The sequence below is a fragment of the Melanotaenia boesemani genome, chromosome 1 (genome assembly GCF_017639745.1).
Source record: "Melanotaenia boesemani isolate fMelBoe1 chromosome 1, fMelBoe1.pri, whole genome shotgun sequence".
NCBI classification, from domain to species: domain Eukaryota; kingdom Metazoa; phylum Chordata; class Actinopteri; order Atheriniformes; family Melanotaeniidae; genus Melanotaenia; species Melanotaenia boesemani.
This window is the reverse complement of record NC_055682.1, coordinates 26302744-26328972: the sequence shown is the minus strand read 5'-3', so window position 1 is coordinate 26328972 and position 26229 is coordinate 26302744. Positions and strand designations below refer to the sequence as shown.

Genomic DNA, 26229 nt, shown 5'->3' with positions numbered 1-26229 from the left:
GATGCAACACTTTACTAACTAGTATTGTCAGTAATGGTCTTAAGAAGTCTGATCTTGTCAGAAATCTTTTGAAGAGGTAATTTATAGTACTGACAAGCGAGAAGTAAGACTATTTTTGCTACATTGTACAAAAAGAGTAAAACATAACTGGCTGTACCTACAAATGTTCTGTTGGTTCTTACTCTGACTTAATTATGTCTGTTTTGCCAACCTTCCATGTAGAGCCATGTCTCTTTCACACACCAGCACAAACTTACACACTTTCCAAAATCTTGTTCTGTTGTACCATCCTTGTTGATAACAGCATTATTCCACTATGTGGTTATTTAATAGCCTTAGCTTCCCTGAACTAAGCACCACTTTACTGTGTATTTTTATTCACTTAATTTAGCTTGAAAACTTTAAGTAAAAGAATATGTACAAAAAAGTTTGTCAACAGGGGGGGACAAGACAGACAAAAGACCATTTCGTAACAAGATAACTGGGTCCCTTCTTTCTTATGGACCTGTCTGAATATGCTATGCAAATACACCTTTTTTTCTCTCTCTTGACCAAACTTTGATTAATTGGACTTATACAACTGGCTGCTCATCTGATCCTTTCATTATCAATTCAGCTGATACATTTCTTTTCCCATGCATGCACAGGAAGAACATGCAAACTCCACACAGAAAGGCCCCAGCTGAGGTTCATACCAGGAATTTACTTGCTGAGAGGCAATAGTGATAACTACTCTGCAGCCCCCTTTTAATCACCTTTTATTTCCTGATAAAATTCAAGACCAACTCATATACTAATTGTTCTGTAAATATTATTCACATTATAGTTTTTGTATTTTTATTTTATATTGCTTTTATATTTTCAAAATGATCTGATCTCTGTGGTTAAGTAATTACAGCATGGTACGTTTCCACTCTGTGAATTCTGTGCTGTTCCTCTGCAGGACGAAGCTGTTATTAAGCCTTGTTTCCACTCTCCCACCGTATTCAGGGCTGTGAATTTGCTGAGCCTACGCGATGTTTGCGATAGCCACCATAATACCTTCACACAGAACTCTCTGCTGCTATCTGTCTGGCTGTAGCTGAGCTGATATCACCACAACAATTAATTTCTCCGGCTTAGCGGTGATGAAAGCTCATGTTGAAAAGTGTCTTTCTGGCTTTTTTAAAAGCTAATTTAACATCTAATTATTTTGAGCGTGTTCATCTGTAAAGCTTGAAGTTATGTTGCTGGAGGACTGGAAGTAGCAGAGAGATGATGAGGGGTCAATACATACAAGATGGATTAAAGTACACAATAAATAAAAATTTGTGGAGAAATCTTATATGGACAAAACAGAATAGGAAAAACAAAAAGGGAAAGAGATGACCCAAGAAAAGAAAGATGAGTGCTGATCTTCTAGAAAACGGACAGAGTGGTCAAACCACTGGAAAAAGGTTAATTACAAGACAAACAGCACATACATTTGATTTAAACTCTACCTCCAAGCATTTATTAAACCCTTAAAACCACTACTGTCTTTTAAAATGATATACTTTGTGGCTTCTTATGACAATACTCCATTATTGTCTTTGGATAAAACTATGCACCATTGCCTCATCAAATATGTTTAGCTCTCTGAATATGAAATATAGCCCCACCCCTATCTGTACCACCCACCAGGCTGCTTACTGTGCTCAAACACTCTTGACTCTTCTGCTTGACTACTCTGCCAAATAACTAATAAAGTGTTGTTAATGCTAAATAAATCTTCCATTCATCCATTTTCTGGGGTTTATCTGAGGCTGGTTATGGAGGAGAAGTAGTCTGAGCAGAGATCCTGCCACCTCCTCCAGCTCAACACAGGAATTCCCAAGCTAGCTGAGAGATGTAATCTCTACAAGGAGTCCTGGGTCTACCCCTAGCCTTTTCCCAGTGAGACATGTCCGAAGCACATCGTCTGGGATGCATCCAGAGAGCATCCAAATCAGATGTCCAAACCAACTCAACTGGCTCCTTTTGATGCAGAGGAGCAGTGACTACTCTGAGCTCCTTCATTATGACCGAGCTTCTTAGAATTTGGAAGAAGCTCCTTTCAGCCACTTGTGTTCACATTATAATTTTTGTGGTCACTATTCATAGCTTATGACTATAGGTGAAAGTTAAAACATAAGTTGAATGGTAAAGCATTGACTCGCCTATAGGCTTAGCTTAATTAAAAATAATTTATTAGAAGACGATAGTGCTTTGTTCTATTGGGCAAAGGCTTCTGACAGGAATGATATCTGGTACGTTTCTGTCTTGCATTGGACATGACGAAATGACCGTTATTTTCAGATTGTGCAGCATTTTTTCTGGACAATCAGCTCTAGCGGCTCCAGAGTTATTCCCAGCACAGAGCCAGTCTTCTTCATCAGTTTGTTCAGTCTCTTAAAGTCTGATGGTTCTGATGCTGCCGTCCCAACACATGGCTGCAAAGCTGATTCCACAACAGACTTATAGAAGATGTGCAATGTCTTGGTGCAGACACTGAATGATCTCAGCTTGCTTAAGAAGTCGAGTCTACTCTGTTCCTTCTTGTAGATGGCTTCTGTGTAGATGTGTAGTCTTCATCCTGGATGAGCTGCACTATATGAGCAACTTTTGTGGGTGGCAGACACTGCTTCATGTTACCTCTAATGGTGAGGGCACCGGCAAAATGCAAACATGCAAAAACCAGCCAAAAGGATGAAGACAGGGAAATGGTCTATAGCCACCACCTGCAGGGTCCTTCCTTTACAGGGGTTGTCTTGCTAATTGCATCTCATTTCCACCTGTATTCCATTTGTACAGCAGCAGGTGCAGTTGATCAGTGTAACGTCCTAACTGGACAGACTGATATCCCAGAAGTATGACAGACTTTGAGTTACATGGTATTTTTTTGTGTTCTATTTATCTTTTTTGAGCAGTGTATAGAGTCCCAACTGCACTCCCAGACCTCTGCCTCCACAGCTCCTGCCACAATCTAGTTTTTGCTCCTATAACCAACCAACCAACCTATAACAAGACCCAAAAACATGATCAATTGTTAGATTAATCTTGTTTGATATAATACAATATATTTTATCCACATAATTTGTTAAAACAGTTAAATGAGTTCTTGCTGCCAGAACGTCTTTGTAGTAGTGGTTAGTAGGTTAGTAGTAGTGTAGTAGTAAGTTTAGCATGTTTTGTCATACTTCAAATACTCCAAAACCAAAACACAACTGTCTTACTGACTCCTAGCAGCAGAAGAAGGTTGGTATTTTGTTTTGTTACAGTAGTCTGCAAAAAGGTTTTTTTTTGTTTTTTTTGTTGTTTTTAGTTTTTATTTTTTTTGTCTTGGTGCATTTCATTGCACAGACTCAATTAGGTTGGGTGTGTTTAGTATGTTCAAACATGGTCTTCCATCCAAATACTTTTTTATGTGTTGAATATTCTTAAAATCATTCCTTTGGATCATCTCAGTTTGAAACTTTATGTGAAAACATTGTGTACATGCACGCACTCTTACAACACAAGCTCAATCTCTGCCTTTCATGCACTGTGTACCACACACACATACATATGTTCACACAAACAAGCACACACCCTCCAGCAGAAGGTGGAAAAGGAGTGAGTTGGATTAGTTTGTACACCAGTGAAAATTGGCCAAACAGTCCCAATTATGGGATAACTTGAACTAACCTAATACACCACTGCAATTACCTGGCATCAGCTCCCTCTCTCTCTCTGTCTCTCTCTCTTTCACTCTCTCTCTCTGTCTTTCCCTCTCTCTCTCTTTCACACACACACACACACACACACACAGGCACTGACAAACAAACCCAGGCACATACAAACACACACCTGCTGTGACAACAGAAGGTGCTGATCTAATACGGTTGGTCACTTAGAGCAGGAGGAAGAGCGATTGGTCCTCCTCTGTCTTACAATCCTTTCGGCCTGTTCTCTCTGCCATTTATCTCCTGTCATTCGCCTGGTCTTAACATCACAGTTCACACTTTCTCTTAACTGTTATCTCTTTACTTTTTAACCCCTCTCATTTTTAACTTCTTTCCACTTTTCAACCACCACTTTTGCTTTCACAGCTTTGTCTTCATAAAAGCCTTAAATAAATCTTCTGTATTGTGTCATGTTTATCTGAAGTAACACATTTATACATTACATTTTATATTATGCCCTCTTTCAAAACTGTCAAATAAGGAAATTGGTTGTTTTGAATTAAACAAACTTTAGACTACTGGGCAAAATGTAAATAAAATCAAAAGACAGTCATTTGTAAATCATTCCCAAACAATATATTTAGCATGTCAGATGCTGAAACTAAGAGTTAGTTTAGATTAGTAATGCTTCTTTTGTTGTTGTTGTTGTCAGTGACACATATGGAAAAAGGAAAAAAAAACAGAGGAACAATAGACTGTAAAAGTCAGAATACCATCCAGATACCATCTTCAATCTAATCAGAACACGAAGAACTCAGAGAATTGGTTGAAACCTTTGTATGTAAAGAACAAGGGGTGGAAACTGACACTGACGGAATGTAATATCAACTTCACTGAACTTCATTTTTGTTGACTTACGTAGTTGACAGTAATTGAAGCAAATGGATAAAACTGTACCATAAAAAAAAAAAAACTTCCAAAAATTTAGCTGCACTCTCTGGGCCAGCACTCATAATAAAACTGAATGATAAATACGAGTATTTGAATAACAATAGTTGCAATGAAGATACTTGGTTTTTCAGTGGAAGCCTTTCTTATTTCAGAAAGACAAAGCCAAACAATATCCCGCAGGCATTACAACAGTATGGTAGTAAAGGGTTCCAGGGGATCAGCATTGTTTAAGAACTTTTGTTTTCAGAATGAATGAATTAAAAATGCTTATATTTAGTTTCTAGTAACATTTTACCCATTTCAAACATTTACATCTGAATCACTAGTGATGTATTTATTTTCAAAGAAAGTAGCAAATTTGTACACAGGTGCATATCTGGTATTACTTTAATATTTCAGTATTTTATTTCTATCAACACTGAGGTGTGTAACTTTAAAGTAAAGTTCACTGCTTTTGCGGTGCACTTACTTGCAGCAGGTGCTCATTTTTATTTTCTTTACATTTCAACAGAATCTTGAGATATTTGAGTTGACGGCACACTTAAAAGACTTCCTAACTGAAATTACATCTCCCCTTTATCTTCCTTACCTTCTTCTTCTCTGTCTCCACTGCTGTTTCCTCTCTTCTACCCCTCTGTGCTTACGTGCATATACCTGCATTTACCTGTGTGTGTTTATCTGTGTGCGCGTGCTTGTGAGCCTCTTTAGTTGTTGTAGCAGTGCTCTAATTGCATATCACTGTGTGGGACAGCTGGTGGAAGTGCTAGTGACAGTCTATTAAGGCAGGATATCCCTGTTGCCATTAGCAGCAGATTGCCCTGTGATTCTTTGGTCTCCACATTCAACCAGCGCTCACAGGGGCCCAAAGAAACTAGACTAGGAATTTGCAATAAGATGGTCATTCTTATCATTGTACTAAGAAGCAGTATTTTTATTTTATTTTATTTTATTTATTTATTTATTTTGCAACTAAACTGACAAAAGTCAGTTTTTAATCGTTTTTTTAAATATTGCAATAGTAGCATTAGTAATAACAGGACAAACATAAATTATTATAAGCCATATTATTAATTACAACCTACACATTCATCTTAATTTTTTTTTTGTGTGTGTGTGTGTGTGTGTTGTATTTCTGAAATAGAGTGGAGTCACCAGTAAATATCTTCCTCTGTTGTAAACAATGTCTGAACTGTCTCAGAAAGCAGACCCTGAATAACGTGTTGTTGTTTTTTGTTTTTTTTTTGTCATTATATTTTTATCATTTCAATCATGTTAACTTATTATAGGAGAATATATCTGCTTTTGCACCTTCACAGGTTTTTCAGGTTTTATTTAATTAATTAATGAATTAATTTAAATTTTTACTTGTTTGTTTTATATCTGTGTGTATTTAGGTGGTGGCGGTGACAGTCCAGGGAGTCCCAGAATTAGTGCAGCCTCCAGTGATAACAGCTGTAAGCCCCTCCTGCCTTCATGTAAGCTGGTCTGAACCTTCTCGTCAAAATGGAGTCATACAGCGGTACCACTTGAACCAGACGGGGGTCGGAACCGTATTTACACACACTGATGGACCCAGAAATTATACTGTGACGGGTAAGCAGTTTCATTCTGTGACTCACTCTAACACTTTTTAGAAAACAGTGTTTTTTTCCCTTCAACCTTTTTTCCGTTTTCTTGCCTTAGATCTTTTTCTTTCTTTTACGTTTTTATTTATTTATTTTTTGTTCTTTCTTCCTTTCCATCCTAAATATTTCTTCTGCCGCTTTCCCATTTTTTCTCCTCTCTGCTGTTTCTGATTCGCTTTTTTCTTCTTCTCACCTCTTTTTTTTTCTATTCTACACACCTCCATGTCTCCTCCTTCTTTCTTTCTTTTTCTTTGTCACATTTTTATGTGCTTACACAGGTTTGTGGATGCCATCTAATGACTGAGTTTACACCTGATTCCCACCACACATCCTCTGGCCAAAACTCTTAAACAAACATAAACACAGAGTGACACAGACGGTCAGGATCACGTAGCTCCAAATCTGACACAGTCTCTGCTAAAAACCAGGCACAAAATAGATCTGTAGGTTTCTTCTAATATTGCACATCTTTACACAGATAGAGGTAGTTTATTTGTGAGTCTGGTCTTTTTACTCTGAGAAAGAGCGGTGTTTCTGGCCTTCTCTCGCCAGCAACAAACACATGAACCACTGCAAAAAATAGTTGTCTGCAGCATTAATGCACAGGAGACAACAGGAAAATACCAGCAGAATATTATCACTATAGACATGCTTGCCTCTTTGGGAGAGGAATAGGTCAGTCTACAAATGCTCAATGTTCCAAAGCTGATTGATTACCTCTTCTTTTAATTTTAAAAATCAAGCGATGACATCTTTTGAAGCTGAAATTCAGTGGCATCTCCCCTCACAGCTCTCTATGCTGCTCTGACTTGGATCCAGACCAGGCATCAACATAGCCAAAAGACTATTCCCATGGTTCCTGTGGTTGGCTTGTATGGTCAGGAGTTGCGTGGATGTGTGTTTGTATGTTTAGGCACGAGGCAAAGCAAACAATGCCAAACAGAGACGGTAATGTGCTGTAATACTGTACCAGCCCCAAGTGCCAGTGTAAGCAACCAGCATGTGTGTGTGAAATTCCCCTGTCCCCCAGTGAGACAGTGGAAAACCATGTCTATTCAGCCAAAACCACTGCTGGGGCAGTCTCTCTCCCCCTTTATCTCCTCCTCTCTTTTTATCTGTCTGTTTCTGCAGCTCTCTTTGTCACAGTGCATCCATGTCTGAGGAATATGTTTCAGTGTGTTTTTTTTTCCAGCACAAATACTAAAGCTTAATGTTTCACACTACGATCTCTCACTGTTATCAGTATTATTGATTTTTCTTTTCTTTTTAAACCATTTAACTTTTAAAATAATAGTCCTAGATAACATATCAAGTGTTACAATCAGAAATTTAATCTTAACAATTTTCACTTTGATGGAAGAAATATTTTTGCTTGAGATTTACCTTAAGCTGGTCAACAATTTAAAACTTCTTGCTTTTTCGTGTTTTTTTCATTTCCCAATGCATCAGATGTTCTAGTAGGGTCGCCCTCCTTTCTAGTGTGCATCCTTTATTTAAGAAAATGTTTTCTAAAATGTATTCATCAGACCACAACTAAGTTTCCAGTCCAGCTTACATTAGGCCCTGCGGGGTTAAACTTGTGTTTTTGGATGGAGCAAAGAACTGTGTTTACTGACAGCAAAATTTTCAGAAGCATTCTTCATTTCCTGCAACAGTTTGTATTTATTTTTGTCTTTTTCTAAAGCAGTACCACCAGAAGATCACAGCTGTTCAATATTTACATTTTTTTCATATTGCTGTAAGATAAAAAATATCCAAGTAACACAAACATATTCTTTGTGTGTTGTCTTGACAAGACAACACAGAGAGGTGATTCTCTTTTTCCCATCTGAAAGCCTTTTTATGGTGTTTCTTCTTTTTTATGGCATTTTTATTTGTATTTTTTAAATACCTAATCATGTTATTAACATGTTTAAGCAGTTTTTATTTGTTCCGCTACATATTTTTCTTTAGCACTACATAACTATTGCTGCTAATTAATCACTCATTTCTAGAAACAATACAATTTCTTTGTTTCAGTGTTTAGTAAGTTGCCTTTCTACTATTTTCAGTCAAATACATTCGTCATTGCTTTCCCCCCATTTTAAGCTTTTTGTTTTGATTGCACATATTTGAAATGACACTGAATTGTACTGAAAAGTGAAACTGATGTCAGGTTCACAGACAAAGATGTGTGGAGTAACAGGGGGAAAGAAGTAAGGAAGCAGTGAAATATGGCAGGAAGGAAGGAAAAATAGGGAGGAAGAGAGAACAAACTCAGAAGTGAAAGTTTCAAAGATTTATGATTTTAAAGGAAGCAAAGAAGTAAGAGGAAGAAGTGGGACCGATAAAAAGATGGATGGGTGAATCAAAGTGTTTTCAGTGAAATATGAACAGAAATAATTGCTGTGCCATTTCTCATCCTTAATGTTTAATATGCCATTATTCATTTTCTCTGCATCTCTCCGGTAGTTCTCTGTCAGAGACAGATGCTCAAAAAGCTTTCAACCACAAATTCATTTAAACCACAGAAAGTGAAAGGAATCTGGATTCTTGTTTTTCTTTTTTTTCCACCAGAAAAATGTGTATTTTAAAATTGCTCATTTTTGTACTTTTGAAATATAAACGTTTTAGCCTGAATTCATCCAACCAAAGATGCCATGAGAAGGAAATCTACGAGACATTTATTAGACATTTATTGCCAAACTGAGGCGTTATGTGTAACTTTGTAATAAAGATTGAAAGAAATCAGATTTATTGTCCAAAACTTTCATCAATTTAAAAAAAAAAATCCTAATTATTTCACATGTTCTTAATAATACTAATATTAAAAAAAAAAAATCGGAATCAGTGTTTCAGCCATTATTGATCTGCATTTTGCCATAATTTCCTCAGTAGTTACTGTTAAAGGAGTGGTGCTATGGAAAGCTCCTCTCTCTCTCTCGCTCTCTCTCTCTCTCTCTCTCTCATCCCTGTCCTAAAACGATTGTTGTGGCCTCAGATTGGTTTGCAGTGTTTTAATGAAAACTGTCTCGCCAACAACCACTTTGTTGCTTGAATCTAAAAAAAAAAAGCAAAAACAAATTTACGGTCATTTCCTGTTTATCAATTCTTTGCCTTAGGAAACAGACTCTTGCTAATAGCATTTTAAGCAGTTCTGAAAAGTGACACTTCATAGAAAGAATTAAGCACTACTGTACAAAGACACCCCATGTGAATCAATATTAAGTATTGCTATCATTAGCTCTCAATGAATTATTGCCTGCAATTATATAGATTATGGCATTAATCATGTGTTTAATTGGTCTTTTGTAGGCTCGTTATTAATTCAGAACAGCAGGGAATAGAGTATGTTCTTTTATTTATTAATGCACCCCCCCATAGCCCGCCCTGTGACTGCAACATGCTAAAGGTAGATGCATGTAGACATGAGAGGAGATAGACCAGAATGTTGCTTTCATGTAGTAATCCTTAAGCCTTCTTCCATCAGAAGTGTTGTTGTAACAGTAAGTTAAAGGAATCTTTCATCCAGCTATTTAAGAGCCTCGCTCTGTAACCTTCCCAGGAATTTTTCTTACTGCACAATCACAGTAAGCAGACCTCATGCAAAAAAGTGAAACTTAGTGGAAGCAGCTGGTTGTAAAGATTTGCTCTCTGGTGGATCAGGTTGTCTCGCTTTGCCTGATACAATGTTCAGGTGGGTTGTACATCTAAAAGTAGCATCCACAGAAATGCCAGGGCCAAGGTTTCCAATCACAGCATGGCTATGTAATGAGATGAGCCAAGTCATTTTCTTCATCTGTCAGTGCTTTCAGTGTTGTGGTTGATCAGCACAGACATCCTGAAGAAGATTCCTCCTCAAGTGTGAAGTTTATCATCTATCAGTCTATCATCAGAGATTATTTTGTTGTCAAATATTAAGTTAAACAAAGCAGTCAAAGCATAAAGAAACAAAATGAGCATGTATTTCAGTATTTTCTTGAGAAAAAACAAATTTAAATTGTTCCAACACTGTCTAAAAACAAACTAGTATTGTTATTTCCTCTTATTGACTATTTTTTTAAGATGCTGCTACTTGCCTGAGATGTAAAATTTTGTGGCAATCATGGCTAATAAGATACAATAAAGATTTGCATGACAATGACATAATATATATAAAATGTAGAATACTGAAGTTGAGAGAGAGTGATGTTCCTTGGCAGATTCACACCAAGTTGCATGTTTGTGCAATACGTATAAAGGTGCATATGCGTGTGTTGGTGTGTATGCGCGTGCATAAACAGCTGTGTTTGCATGTTCTGTGGTTACTTAGCAAATTAACTATATGGCAAGTTTGACATGCATGTACAGATATAAAATGTGTGTGTGAGAGTGATTTAGAACCAGATCTCATTTTTCCATCCCAGACAGTGTCTGCATTAGGGAGCCACAGACAGGAAGTCAAACTCTTAATTATTTAAGAGGCGTGTTATCACAACCCTCTCCTCCCTTTTTTCCCTCTTCTCTTGATTTTTCTTGAAGCATCATCTGTTTCTTTCAAATGAATTCATTTAAGTTTTTTTTATTCAACTTTCTTTTTTCTTGTTTTGCTCTGTATTATATCACTCTTCCCTTTCTCCTATACCAAGCTTTCTGTTTGTCTTTCTTAGCGGTCCTCTTTCATTCTCTAGCCCAGCCTTTCTGATTTTCCCTCCTCACTTTCACTGACAGTCTCTTCCTCACTTTCTGTATCAGGTGGCAGGCATGATATTGTGGTTTGTGCCTATCACCCTATCATATTCTCAAATGCAAACAGGCAATGGCAACCTGTCAATAAAATGCCATTTCAAATCAGTTATTTTAAGTACATCATAAATACCTAAAAGAAATCCAAAACAACAGTCCTGTGACTGGTTTGTTTTTCCAATCACAGCGTTCCTCTTTGGTATTTTACTTGAATGAAAGCACCAATCCATCCCTCTGTCTTGCTTTCTCTTTGTGTCTTACACACACACACACACACACTTCTCCTGTGTCCAGCTCTCATCATGACAGTTACAACCTTGTCTTACTTCATGTCAGTGAGCCGCTCACATCAAAACCCCCTCCACCCATTTTTCACTTCCCAGTGATCACTGTTAAACTAATTCAAGCTTCTTCTGTCTTTTCGTAATCAAGCACATAAGCACGCAAGTATATGCACAGGTACGTGCACATGGAGGGAGACAAATATACACACTCTTTCTCTGCTCAAACGCTAATGTTCTTTTTCTAGCAGACCAACACTGCCCTCTTCAGGCTGAGTTTTAAAAGGTAATTCTAAGCCGCGCAAGGAACATCAAAGATATTCATCTGGATGCATCTGCATATTTACATCCACTGAAGAAAAGAAAAGAAGTATAGTTCTTGTTTTTGTTCATATTCAAACTATCAAGATCAGCAGGAGAGTCAGATAATGCTGCTTCTTTTTGTTTGAAGCAGTTTCTGTAAGAAGTCCACTCTGCCTCCTGACATGCATGCAAGCTGTAAATAATCTGCAACACTTTAAAGCATTTTGATCCATTATTTCTACTCAGCTGTCATCTAACTGTTCGATTTTTATTATTTATAAACCCATCGTCACTTTTCTGCATTGGAACCTGAAGTTTATTACTTGTGGGACTGTTTTAAATAACTCAGCACAGTTGTCTGTTCAGTTTTTGACCCCATACCGACTCATGTCGGAGCATTGTTTCAATCTATGTGTAGCAAAATATAGCGAGGGGTTGCTGCTGTATTCAACGTTGCAACAAATGACATCATTGCAGTGTAGATATCATTTACTCTGGTAGAGCGCACACAAACATGCTTAGTTGCACAGTTAAAAAGTGTAACAGGGCCTCTCGCTTCAACCCTGGTACTTTTGTATGGCTGGCAGATTTCCTTTATTTAACCCAAACAGGGCAACATTTGCACACACACTCACACACAAACACATGCGGAGACGCATTGATCAGAGGTTGGGTTAAGCATGGCAGGCTGCGAGGCATGTTAAGCAGGCTAAGGAGTGGAAAGAGACGTGAGGAAGATGTGGTGAAGCTGTGCAATAGACTGTGTGCTTGCTCTCTGCTGTATGTATTCAACATGAGGATAGGTATTGTCACACACACACTGCACTATATATTTTCCAATCTTAGAATCCTAATATACACAACTGGAGATCATTTATATAATTTAACTGTATGTTAGATAAGTTTATTTTATATGTGGTTCTTTTTTTTTTTTAATTAATGATTTAATTTGTGTATAATGTTAGTGAAATTGAATCCTATAACCAGTCTTAAATTTATATTTGATTTTTGTATTAAGCATAAAGTAAATGTTTTTTTTGTTTGTTTTTTTGTTTTGTTTTGCTGCACAGAGAAAAAGATATCGGCAGAATAACTAAATATCTGTAAATGAAGTGTTTTAACATTAATTTGTTAAGAAATTATTCATTGTGGAAAGCATTTACTGCTTCTCCCAAAACACTGCAGTCTAAAGTAGAAAAAAGAATCCAAGACTTTATATTATGCAGTCATCCTTTTGAAATAATGCTATTTTAGTTCTTTTATAGGTCCTTTGAATTTGATTTGCAGGCTTTTGTATGCTGTCAGTTAAGTGAAAGACCATAAAATATCCAGTCAACCCTCGTGGCAGCACAAAGAATTTGCATTCATCCTCATTCATCCACTTTACATCAGAAACCAGGCTAAAAATATATATTTGAAGGGAAAAGGAGCTTTCCAATACCAATAAACTATAAAGAAATAGATAAATAAACAAATGAAATTGCTTACATATTTTTTGCAACTTCAGAATTTGAATCTTATCATAAAAGCCGGTATTTTCTGCAGTTGCATTTAAAGGACCACTCAGTCGCTGTGTGATGTCTTTTAGTCGGCATAGCGGGTGCCTATAAATAAATCATGTCTGGACACTGTGGCCTAAACGCATACAGAGGTATCATAATTATCATAGATCAAAAGCTGATGACATTACAGCGTTGGACCGGTCCTATCCCATGTCAGTTCCACGGCTGCCCATCTTTACGTTGTTTCATTATTGAGTTATGGCATGCATAATTTAACACCGACAGATATGGATCCATCCGTTGAGAGAGTGGGAAGAGCAGTGGAGGGAGGGAGGACAGCGGGACTTTTCTGCCTATTTTTCAGTTTATGGTTTCTTTTCTTATTCTCCGTACCTGATACTCTATATGCCCCTGTCCATCTCATTTTTAGAAAGCTCATAGGTTACACATTATTATGATGGGGGGAAATAAGCAGTGGAACTGCTTTAATGTGAATGTGCTTATAAATGTATGTATAAATGTGATTTTTTTTTTTTTTTACATGCTATTACATGCCACAGGTCTGCAGCCATACACAGACTACAATTTTGTGCTGGTTGCCTGTACAGCTGTTGGATGTGGAGCCAGCAAACCATCCACAGGACGCACCCTGCAAGCCACACCTGCAGGTATGCACTCGCACACATTCATTTACACACACTTGTCTATTGTGGAGGATCCTGCTCAGTTGTCTTACCTTCATTAAACATATGCATATTTACATTTTGTTTATGGACATACATTTGAAATTCAGGGTGTGTTTTATACCTATGAAATTGTTTCCATATGCATTTAAAACTAATATTTAAATATAAAGTTAACAGATCTTAATGATGGATTTGCAGAGAGTGCTTGTTTATATAACTACATTTCTATTAACCTTTCAAGAAATACTGTAATACAACAAAATTCTTGATTTTTATTTAATTTACTTATTTGTTTATTTAGAAATTCTCTACTATTTTCTTCTGCTCCCTCCTTTGACCTCTGCATCTAACTACCTTCACCTTCCTCTCCATCTTTTCGTCCTTACTGTTTACAACAGAACACCTTTTATTGCTCCCTGACTAAAATTATGTTGTTGTTTTTTTCTAATGAACTTGAATTTGGATCTTCATTCTGCCCTTTGTCCAGATAAAATTCATTTTTCTGTTCACTTGTTACTTTTATATTGATTTTTCCATTTTACATCTATTTTAGATTTTCCTGTCTCCCTTACTTCTTTTTCTATCACAGCCTTTTTCTCCTTTTCACAAAATAAAATGTAGACATGTCTTTTCTTAATTGTCTAGTTTTGATGTCTTTTTTTTATCACATATTTCTTTTCCCACCCTCATCTCATTAACCCACATGCTAACCTTCTGTTAACAGCCTTATGTTGCACTTTTGTCAGTCTGCATATAATTTTTTTATTTATTTATTTTTTTTGTCTTCTGGATCTTCTTTGTTGTTTTAAGCTCATCCTCCTTTACTCCACTCTACTGTTCCAGGGGTCTGATTTTTCACTACATAATGCTGTTACTTTAAGTACAGTAATTACTGTAACTACAATTTATGTATGTAATTGATGCATTTTTAAATAAACTGATAAATAAATTAGATATCAAATCATCCTCCTGCACGACTATATATAGTTGAATTTTGGACAATTTCTATCCTTTTTTATTTGAAGTCATAAACATTTTCAATATTGAAATCTTCTACTTTCTGTATGAATGTTCTTTTCCACTGGTGATTGGATTTAAATCTGTTTAGAAATATCTTGTTTCGTTCTTTTTCTTTCTTTAACCAATCAAAGATTAATTTTAATTTGTTAATTGAAAAAGCAAACTTTTATCTTTTGTTGTTGAATATATTTCAGAAAAGCCCTTCCCCTGTTTCAGTACACAAAATGTTTCCCTGTCCTTTCTGATGCCACCTTTATCAGCAATTTGTTTGAAATAAACAGAAAGCTGACTTGTGATCAGTTATAGATGAAATTAATCAAAGTGCTCATTCCCTCCTCGTCTTTTCTCCTGTTTTACTCCAGGTGTGTGGTCAAGGCCGAGACATCTGATAATAAACACATCTGCAGTGGAACTGTACTGGGATCAGCCATTGCAGCCTAATGGACGCATCCTCCAGTACAGGCTGATCAGAGACGGCCTGACTGTTTTTACTGGAGACCACCGTGACCAGAATTATACTGATACTGGCCTCCTGCCAAAACACAGGTAGAGAGCGTGTATTTGCAAACATGAAGATAAACGTGTGCAAATTGCGCACATATGTAAAAGTCACAAACAAAAGCCCTTATCTTATACTTTAAGAGCAAATTTTTCTTATTTGTGTGTGTATTCCATGTTTATGTTGGGGTCACAGCATTCCTATCAGCCCATCCATGGCTCTCTCAGGGCTGCACTCTGTACATGTCTGTTTGTGTCATTTAATGAGCAAATATTTAAGGGGCAAACATTACCACACATGCAAATTAAAATCATGAATCAGATCTGGCTTTTGCTTACAGACTGCAGTGGAGCGTAGATTTATTTATCTGTTTATTTTCATTTAACCTTTATTAATCCATGCCTGTTATTCCAAAATGGATTTGCTGTTTTAATTATAGGAGAGTAAAATGGTGTACCCTGTCTCTGTCTCCTCTTTCTGGCATTTCTCAGGTTTCTTCTTCCAAAGACAATTCCTTGTTACCCCAAATAGAATTCTTGGGATAACACTCCGCAGTACTCCAGTCTCCTCTGTGTGTGAGTGAGAGAGAAAGAAGGAAGGAGATAGGGCAGTATGTGTGTGTGACGTTTAATTTTCCCTAATTCCAGATAGTCTGCCAGAAGGCATTCCTGTCCGGACCCTTCGCTTCTCATCAGTTGTCTCACCTCCTATTCACTTTTTTTTCCTCTCACCCTCCCTGCCCTCCTATCCCTTCCTTCTTGCCTCATTCTCTTCCTTTTTCCCTTCTTTTCCCAATTTAGCCCTGCGCCAAGAATTACACAGGGAGCACCGGCCCCATTATCCAGGCAGACTCGTGTGTGCGCGTGCGAGTACGCACCCTGGCATTTCTTTGTGTGTGTGCGTATGTCTGTGCGTGAGACTGCTCAAAGTGGCCATTGATTATTTATGACAATGTTGATTAGCTGTCACTTTGCTTCGGCAGCCCAGGAAGTGTCTAAGATGACGAGAGAATTAACCTATTCCCTCTGGCTGGCCCCGCAGGACCGAAACACACACTCATGAAACCACATTCACGTACAAACAGATGCAAATGCCCCACTCAATGATTACCTAATACACACACAATTTTACTTCTGATATCCCGAGGCGGTGTTTACATTTAAGTAAATATCTTCCAGTGATGACATGCTGAACTTCATTCCTCCTCTGAAACCGTATGCCATGATAAAATTCTTCCTCTTCATCACATTCATTCTCTTCTTCACCCCTTCCCTCATAGCATTTCTGTCCCTCTCTCTTTCTCTCTCTCTCCTTGATGGCGGGGTGTCTAAGTGAGGCATTTATTTATGTTTTTCTCCACCTGTCTCCACGTGTGTCTGAGAGTAACATATGAGTAGTTTTAATACGTTTCCGTGAGTGCGTTCTAACCCAGTGCTGAGGCGCTAATGGCCTCCTGTTTAAAACGCTCAGCACATGAACAATAACCCAACAACCTGCCTATTAATGCATGTGTGCTGGAGTTTATAGCAAATTAAAGCCTTTTAATGTTAAATGGTGGCCCAGTTACACAGTTAATGTAGGCTTTAGCACCAAGCAGCCATACGCTCTTAAAAGGAAAATCTATCTTATGATGTCATGAGCAAAAGAGGTGGAGAGTGGGTTGAGAGAGGCAGGGAAACGTGTGAGAGAGAGGAAGGTGTACACTAGAGGCAAAGGAGGAGGTGATGGCCCTGAAGTTACTTACATAGTTAGAATACTTAGAAGAAATAGAAATAATACAATTTAAATCTTCCTGGAACTTCAAGCACTTCGTGTATTTCTTTTTTCCACATTTCTTCCTGGAAGATGATGGCTCCCAATATCCTTCCATTTTTTAATAATGCGTTGGACAATTCTTAACCCAATTTTAGAAATTTCTGCAACTCCTTAGATGTTTTCTCTGTCTGATGCATGTCAATGAGTTGACCCTTCTTAAACAGACCAGCATTTTTTCCATGAACACAAGATGTGTCTTTCCATACGGTTGTTTAAGAAATGAGAAGCTACTCATTGCATCATTTGGGGTTAAACAACTTGTTGCCAGCTGAAAGATAATTGCCCATTATTATCTAATAGGAGGCTTGTTCAGGAAGTTAACAGTTTTCTAGTTGATATGTTTTAAGGTTTGGCCCTCTGAGCTGAATTTTGTAACTTCCATCCTGTATAAACCTCACCAGTTGCTGATTATTCATTGGACTGAGTTGAAGTTGGTACTGTACATCCATGAAATCCTGAGAATTATTTAAACAAAACTTTTGTTGTTATTGGGTTTTATATCAAGCTTATTGCAATAAGTATATTCTGTCTGAATAAATAATGAAGATTTTACCTTTCATTTTAGTGCAAAACTATCCTTTTTTTATTTCTTTATTTGTTATCTTCCCCTTATACCCAACATTTCACCAGGTACCTGTATCAGCTGGAGGCAAGTACAGGGGGTGGAGCCGGCATGAGTGACACATATACTGTACAAACACCTTTCTCCTGCCCCACTGGGATCCCACCTGCCCACAACGTGTCAGTGTCAGGCCCTTTCTCCATTTCTGTTTCCTGGTCCCCTCCTGGTGAGTAGCAGTCTAAATGAAAACTCATAGGAATGGATGAAAGGATGGACGAACCTGGAGTTTTTCTTTATGGAGTGTCTTAAGTTATTGCAGTCTGAAAGATGTTGCAGATTTCTTTTAGTTTACAATAAAACAACTCACTTTTATACAAAAAAGTACTCAATCACTTGTGGTGTTTGCTTTTTCAAAATGATTTGAAATACATCTGAAAATCCAGACATTTAAACTAAAAGGCAAAGCTAAAATGATTTTCTTTTAATCTGTTTAAATCATCACAGAGACTACATTTAAATGCTCAGGGACATTTAAGGGGACATTAAAAGAAAACAAACCAAAGAGAGAGGGGTCAGATTGAAACAAAAGCCCTGAGTAATTTTCCATTCACCTTATGGCCTCTCAAGACCTCAACACATACACAGGCATACATGAGCATGCACTTGGGGCCAAGTTTCATGTTTATGGGCAGTGATTGTCTGCCCTAACCCATCTATCATTGACTATTACTCTCTCATTAGGTTGATTTCCCATCTCAGAAACTGCTTGAAAGGCCAACTAGCAAAGACACCTCACTTTGTTGTGTGGGTCTTTTGTTTCTGTATATTTGTGACTGTGTTTATGTATGAATTTTTTATACATGTGTATTTGAGTGTGTGTGGATGTGAGTGCATGAACATCATTGTGAGATATTTCCATAGGCAGGCCTATTCTATCGTCATTATGGGTTGATTTTAAAGGTGAGGAAATATCGGCTAGGTTCTCACGCTTGGTTAACTCCCTGAGCCCAGAGTCTGGAGTGTTTTCGTCTTATATACGTGTGTGAGTGTGTAGGTGTGTGTGTGTGTGTGTTTGTGTGTGTGTGTGTGTGTGCACGCATGCCTGACTCTCTCACAATGTGCCTGTTTGTGTAAATGTGTGCGCATGTATTTCTGTCTTTGTATGCACTGACTGCCAAAACACTGACGTATGGCTATTGAAAAGAAATTTACTCAAGACTACAGTGAAGGATCAATTCTTCCATCGTAGTGTTAGTACCTGTCTGTGCATGTATGTATGTGTGAGAGACACAAAGAATGTGTATAGTTCATGTATTTGTAATTGTGGGCATCGTGTGTATAAAATACAGAATTGCAAAGCAGCTGATTAGTTGTAAATAATAGAACTTAAATATCACGCTGATGACTAAACGTCAGTGGTCTTATCGCCTTGTGTGTGTTCACACATAAATACCCCTTACTGGCGTGTGTGTGTCTATGTGTGTGTGGGTTTTGTGAAGGTTCAGGCAAAATGTGTCCATATAAACAGCTTCATGTGCTGAGGTCACAGGTGTGTGAGTGTGTAAGTGCATGAGTGAATATGTGAGTTTGGGGGTGAATAATTGAAGTCTTTCATTTGTCTGGTAATCAGTTCGTTCTCGAGATATCTAGAGTTCATGAATGTTGAATAACCCATCACAATACAGTTGGCCTGAATTATGGAAAAACCTCCCATGAGAATATTAACAAAGTCTAGGGGTGTGTATGTGTGACTGTGTGAGTGCTGTTTGTATCTATACATTTGTGTGTATTGGTATACTTGAAAGGCCACAATACCAGGACTGTAAAGCCAAGATCATTTAGCTCTGTCAGCACTATTAATCAAATACAAACCATTAGTCAAAGTATTTCACTCATCAGTATATTAAACTACCCATTAAACATTCTCTAAAGTATTTTAGGTTGGTAGGCAACATAATCAAAAGTACAAATTCTGTCTTCATTTCATAAAATTGTGCTTTATGGTTTCTGATTAACAGTAATTATGCAGTAATTGTTACAAAGCTTGAGTACCGTCCTACACCAACCTACTCTTAGACAGTGTAGCTGGCTTTTTGTTGCCAACTGAGAATCTTTCTGCACTTTAAAATGTCTTCCCTGCATATTCCTTTGACTTCTGAAATACTTTCAGACCAAAGTTTAGAGAAAAGAAAATTTTGTCATGAAACAAACCAAAGTCTAAAGTTTAGGCAAAATAAAAGAAAAAACTATAAGTGCTACGTTTTCCTATAAACTACTCCAAGCCTGACTTTTATCAATCAGTTAGATCATCAAGTGCACCAAACACTATTGCATCCCAAAAGACTGCATCCCAGTAGGGATGTAGAAGGGTGGAGCATCCCAGTATTAACAACTGGCAAGCTGGTTTTTTACCAAATGCTGTTCCTTTATTCTCCAAACAAATCACAATGATTGTGACAAAGAAACTGTGTTTAATTGTCTGTCAATTGCACTGGTTTTCAAAAAATTTATCTGGCTTATTCAGACATTCCTTTGTATATTTAGACATTTTCATTTAGATGACGTATATAGAAAGTCACTGTGAAAAACTTCCTGTTTAGCAGTGAATGTTTTGCTACCAGTTTTAGCAATAAACCCCACGCAACTCTTCTAGTTCCAGCACAGTCTGTATAGTCTGTATATATATATATATATATATATATATATATATATATATATATATATATTAGGGCTGCAACTAATGACTATTCTGATGGTCGATTAGTCACCGACTATTAAAACGACTAGTCGACCAATTGGATTATGTATCTCATGATTATTATAAATGGATCTTATTTCACTTTATATGTATGTATACATATATATATATATACACACACACATATACACATATATGCTTCTGTCCTAATTGAATAATCTTCATGCCCACATCTTTTATTTTGGTTAACTATAAATGTACCTAAAATATTCTTCTGACGGTAATCATTTCTTGACCAATTCCACAGCTCAACTAAACAGCAGCCAGCCTGTGACCTACAACATCCTGTTGAATCCAGGGAGTCACAGCGCCATAATTCGTCATGCTGGGCAAGATTTACACCTCTCTGTGACAGGTCTGGAGCCTTTCACTACTTACTACATCAGAGTTCAGGCCTGTCAGAGTGGTAAGTGTCTTTTCATTGGAAACACCATTTAGCTGAAATAACATCATTACAAAAACAAAGAGCAAATATTTGATCTTGATCTTATTCTCCATTCACACAATGTGTTTAACTTAGATATGATCTGAACAATAATACTTTTTACACTGTACATATGACATAAACTTAGATATTATTGTTGGTATCATTCTAGTGATATCTCACTCATAATAATCAAGAACCAGGCCAGTGTGTGCATATGCAGATGGCAGAGGAACACGCATTTGGCTGATGACACAATTACTGAGAAACATTTGTGTGTATCCTAAGACCTTTTTTTCTTTATGCTATAAATGATGTGACAGAGGAAAGATTCATATAGCCTGTATATCAGAAATGCTGATAGCACCAATTCACAACCAAGTCATCTCAAGGCACTTTACAGACATAATCAATTCATTTCAATTCATTGTGGCCCAATTAACACAAATCCACCTTAATCCAATTTACATTAACTGTGTTCCTACAAGCCAATTTCTAAAAAATAATTGCCTGACTAAGAAAAACTCAGAAAGACAAGTTGTTTAACTTGAGACTCATTCGCTAGGGCTTTACTTGATAATAACAAATAATATCCTCCATGGACTCAAACTAGAATACATTTAGAAAACAACTGTGTTAGCTCATATATCAGCACCAACAGAAACTTTGCTATGAACAGGCTCTTGAGTGCAAAAGCTAGCAGGACTGTTTGGATTAGGGAAAAAAACATAGACTTTAACAAAAAGAAAATGGGACTTCCTCTCACTGGCATAGCCCTCACATAAACATGCAAAGTCTTACCTGGACACTTTGGGAATGTAATCAGACTTATTCATGTAAAAAAATTAAAATCTTTCAAAGATGTCTTTTTGTGACAAATCTTCTATGTTTTGTTCTTTAAAGATGGGTGTGGAGTAGGAGAAGGAGTTTATGTTCGGACTTTAGAAACTACTCCAGAGCGTCTGCTGCCCCCCACAATAAAGGCAGCTGGAGCTCGAGTCCTGGAGGTCCACTGGTCACCCCCTGTAAAACCAAATGGGCTCATCTCTTCATATCATATATACAGGTAACATACATACTGAAAGAGTCATATAAACAAAGATACAGTATACAGTTCTTATTTCCAGCCGTGCATTCACTGAGTCAGATAAAGTTAACTTCAAGACACGTGCATCAGATAGATAATAAAATCCTGAAAAAGAAGATATGTGTAAATATTAATCAAATACTAAATATTTTCTTCCTCAAATTTCGAACACTGGAGGGGAAATTTCTGCAAATGCAGATTGTCAGGAAAGGACACTAAGAATTGCACCTCTGCAGAGGTAGAGTATCTGTTGGTTCAGTTATTCTGTAAGGGGCATTTTAAGGACATGTTTTGGGATCACTTGTCCCCTTGAGTGACCACCTTTCTTCTGAGCAGTGACATTTTGATCCTGATGGGAGTGGTCCCTTCAAGGATGACAGTACCTCCATAAGATCTAACCCCTTCAAGTGTTTATCTCAGTCACTTGTGTGTCCCTGAGCAAGTCTGCAAAAAAGGCTTCATATTACAAAAAAGCATTTTGTTTTTCATTTATTCAAGTTGACTCTTGCATGCTCATGTGCTGAGAATACCAACTCAGAATATTACAACACAAATGGACCAGAACTAACATATACATCACATATTCACTCTCTGCATGCATAATATGCATATTTTGAGTGAGGGGGAGATGTAGAAGTTTTGGTGATGTTTCTTCATGCAAAAGTCTGCTTACCAGTCTGTGCACTGTGTGTGAATATGCATCCATGTGTGTGTGTGTATTAATGCATGCTGAAGGTCGTGGTCTGCTTGTTGACCAAAGAGTGTGTGATCTGTATGCAGGGTCAGACTGGACTAAGCCCTTTAAGTCCTCAGGAAACATATATTAGCATAGCAGTACACACACACACACTCACTGACACATCTGGAATGATCAGACTCAGGCAGACAGGGACTTGGGTAAAACAGGAAAATGTCTCTTTCTTTCTTATACACACACCTGAGTCTCTGCGTAATCAAAGACAAATGAGCTTACCAAGACATCAGGGTGCTTGCATCAGCCTGGGACACAGGGTTTAAGACGTGATACTACATTTTTTTATTTTAGTTTCACAAAAAGATTATACTTTATCTTTAGACTTGTGAATTGCTTAGAAATGTACAACAGTTTTAGATAAGAAAAAGAGCATAATTAAGTTAATTTTAAAAGTAAATCAAATACAGAAAATTGAATATATTTTCATATATTGACATTTTCACCTCCAACTTGCCACATACTGATGTTTGGAAATTGTTTGATCTTAGATTTCAATACTGGGTGTTCCTGAAGCATTACTTTTCACCATAAAGAAGTACAAGTCAGAAACAGCGGCTGTGTCCGAATGTCCACCCTAATCCCTAACCCCTCGTTCCCTATATAGGGCTGCACTATGTAGCACACTACATAGTGACTCATTCTCTTGGCGAAGCTGAGAAGCTGCCTATTTTTTCCTTGCCGCAAACCACGTGACTACTGCCATCACCACGGCAACCACAACCCGCGTCAAGATGTCATTCCAAATCCAATCCAAAGTTGTGTGGAAATATTTTTATTTTTATTCCTTATGCTGTATTTTATTCTTTATTTGTTTGCTTATAGGTCATTTTCGCCTCATTGCGCCATGTTGAGTTTCTGCCCGCAATGCATTGACCCGTCTAGTGACCATCGATGCTCACTACTTTTCAAGATGCATTGTGGGTAATTTTGAGTGCCCTACTTTTTTCTCTCTGGACATTCGGACACTCTGACAAAATGGCGTGACCCCTATGTAGGGCACTATGTAGGGAGTAGGGTACACATTCGGACACAGCCAGTATCTTGTTACATTGCAGACTTTTGTGGTCCCCGTTGAAGTTTGGTGGGACAGCGGACGAGAGAAAAAGGGGATTCAAAATCAAAACACTCCATTTTAAACCTTTGTTTCACATTTTTTGTTTGCTGTTTGGTTAGGTTCAGGCATTAGTTAGGTTTAGGCCATTGTGGTTTGAAACAATCATGCCCTTAAGGTTTTTTTCATAAGGTTACCATGGTTACACTTACAGCAACAGAGATATTACCAACAACGAGTTTACTTGAGGTCTATTGCAGATGTTGAGGAACTTCAGTAACTGAACTGTACTGCACATAGACGAATAACGCACGTGTTAATCACACGTTTGAATACAATGCAAAATTATTGTTCATCAATTCACTTGATAACAATTCAGTGTTTGCCCATATCACAAGTTCTTTCACAATATGATTTTTATTAGAATTCAAATCAGGAGACAGAGATCAATATGAGATTATTTTAATATATTTAACACAACTGTATATCAAATCACAAAAGATATTGATTGAGATTGGTATCATCTGACTTTACCATAGTTACACGTGACACCTTTCTATATTGGCATTTTCCTCAGCAATTTTGTAGGAGCCATTTATGTTTGGTTTATTTATTCAGCCACTTGGGGGAGTATTTAGTTGAGAGAGTACTGGGCTACATGTTATTGGCTTGTTGATCACTGAATTGATGTATCAGTATAGATCCATTTGTTGTTACATCCCTTAACACAAGCTGTTTCATAAGGTCAAGGAAGGAACTGCAGTGGCTAGGAATCTAAGATATCACATCATAAAATCATGCCACAGTGTTATTGTTAGGTCAAGGATCTTTTGAAGCACTTAGTCCTTTGTTTGGTGAAATTTCATAACGCCTCATATCCTAGGTGTTCTTGAAGCGCCTACAATCTTAATCCTGCACATTAAAGCTTGTGCAAACAGAAGAGAAATTGAGGTTTCAGCAGTATGCATTTAAAATCTTTTAGTTTTTTTCACTGTGTTTGTTGTCACTTTAATGTTCTTAGCTTCACGATGTGCTCCATCAAGGGGCAGCAAAGTTGATATTGGCTTTATAAATGGATACTAAGTAGACGGCTTACAGCTGTTTAACAGTGATGCAAGTTTTTCAGCTGTTCAGTAAACGTAGAGTGTTATTGATGGTTGGACCGTTGCTCACTGTTCCACTGTGTGTTTTGCAAAAAGAGCATTAGAAGGATTGGATCCATCCTAGACAGGAAATATTCAGACTCTGAGAAGCACCTGCTAAACACTATGGAATGATCACAAATTAATGATGATGAATATCTAATCCAGTCACTTATTTTGACATAGGCGTCCATTAGGAACAGAAGAGGAGTTGCTGGTTTTCATCTGGTCTAGTGGCCCACTTGAATTTGTTGATGCAAGCCCCACCTTGCAACCCTTCAGCTACTTCCAATACAGGGTTCGGGCTCATAACTCTAAAGGCTCAGTTGTGAGTCAATGGACTTTAGCCCAGACTTTACAGGCAAAACCACAAGATATGGCCCCTCCTGTTCTCACACCTTCTGGTAAGTTCATCAGATGTCTTGAAAATTGGTGTTTAGCTTTTTTGCATTGAGCTACTTTAATGCAAACTGTGCGTTTTGACAGGTGCATACTCAGTCCATCTGAAATGGAGCATACCAAGACAGCCCAATGGTCTAATTTCCCATTATAGACTGGTTTACATGAAGCACCAACAGGATCCAACACTCAACTCAACTTCTGTTACAGCTCTGACTGTAGAGGTAATTCACACACATACAGATGGGAGCATGAATTCATTTTAGGTCAGTCTCTTATATGTATCATATCACCTGTGTGTGAGTGTGTATAATTGTGATTTGCAATGCATGTGAAGAAATTTAGGCTCTACCTGTGGTGCTGGAGCCATCTGTTTGCCAGTGAGGGGCCCGCAGACACATACACAACCCATGGCCTCCTATTCTCCAGGGCCCTTCTCTCCATTCTGTGCTAGCCGTGATGCTCCAGCATAACAAATATCTACAGTATAAGCAAGTTCCCTCAAACCAAATGAACGCAAATGCACATTCACACACAAACACCCCTTCACTCACACATAGAGCACACTCTCACAGTTATATTTCTGTTAACGCCTGTCATCCACTCTCAATATGAGTTGGCAGCTAAGTTCACCCAAAGCTGGAATGAAGTACAGTATTTGCCAGCAGTTGCTGGCATCCTCTCAGCACAGTGTGTCTGCATTAATACCTGAAGCTTTGTTGTGTAATTTTACTAACATGTGGTTGTTGAAAGAACAGTCGTGTGTGCATGACAGAAAATTAGCTGAAAGAGACAAAGGAAAAGCAATTGAATAAACTGGAGAGCTTAAAAATGTCTTGTCTTGTCTTGATGTGAGAAAACAAGTGTAGAGATAAACAAATCAAAACACCAGTTGACAGAAGAATTAAAGCCTAAAACAAAAGACAGGGGGACACACTGGGAAAAGAATGCACCATATAGTTTGCTAGAGAAGGTAAGACGGGAAAAACAAAAAAGGAACAAGT

At 37.6% G+C, this 26229-nt stretch overlaps 1 protein-coding gene across 1 annotated transcript in view; it reads left to right on the top strand.

Moving 5' to 3' along the window:
* The window catches only part of ush2a (Usher syndrome 2A (autosomal recessive, mild)), a 250130-nt gene that overhangs the window by 199022 nt on the left and 24879 nt on the right, over positions 1–26229 (top strand). Inside the window, 8 exon segments of the mRNA XM_042001931.1 lie at positions 6008–6206; positions 13589–13696; positions 15097–15280; positions 17679–17836; positions 20616–20774; positions 21696–21858; positions 25013–25230; positions 25313–25449. Of these exon segments, the coding sequence (XP_041857865.1) occupies positions 6008–6206; positions 13589–13696; positions 15097–15280; positions 17679–17836; positions 20616–20774; positions 21696–21858; positions 25013–25230; positions 25313–25449 (1326 nt within the window).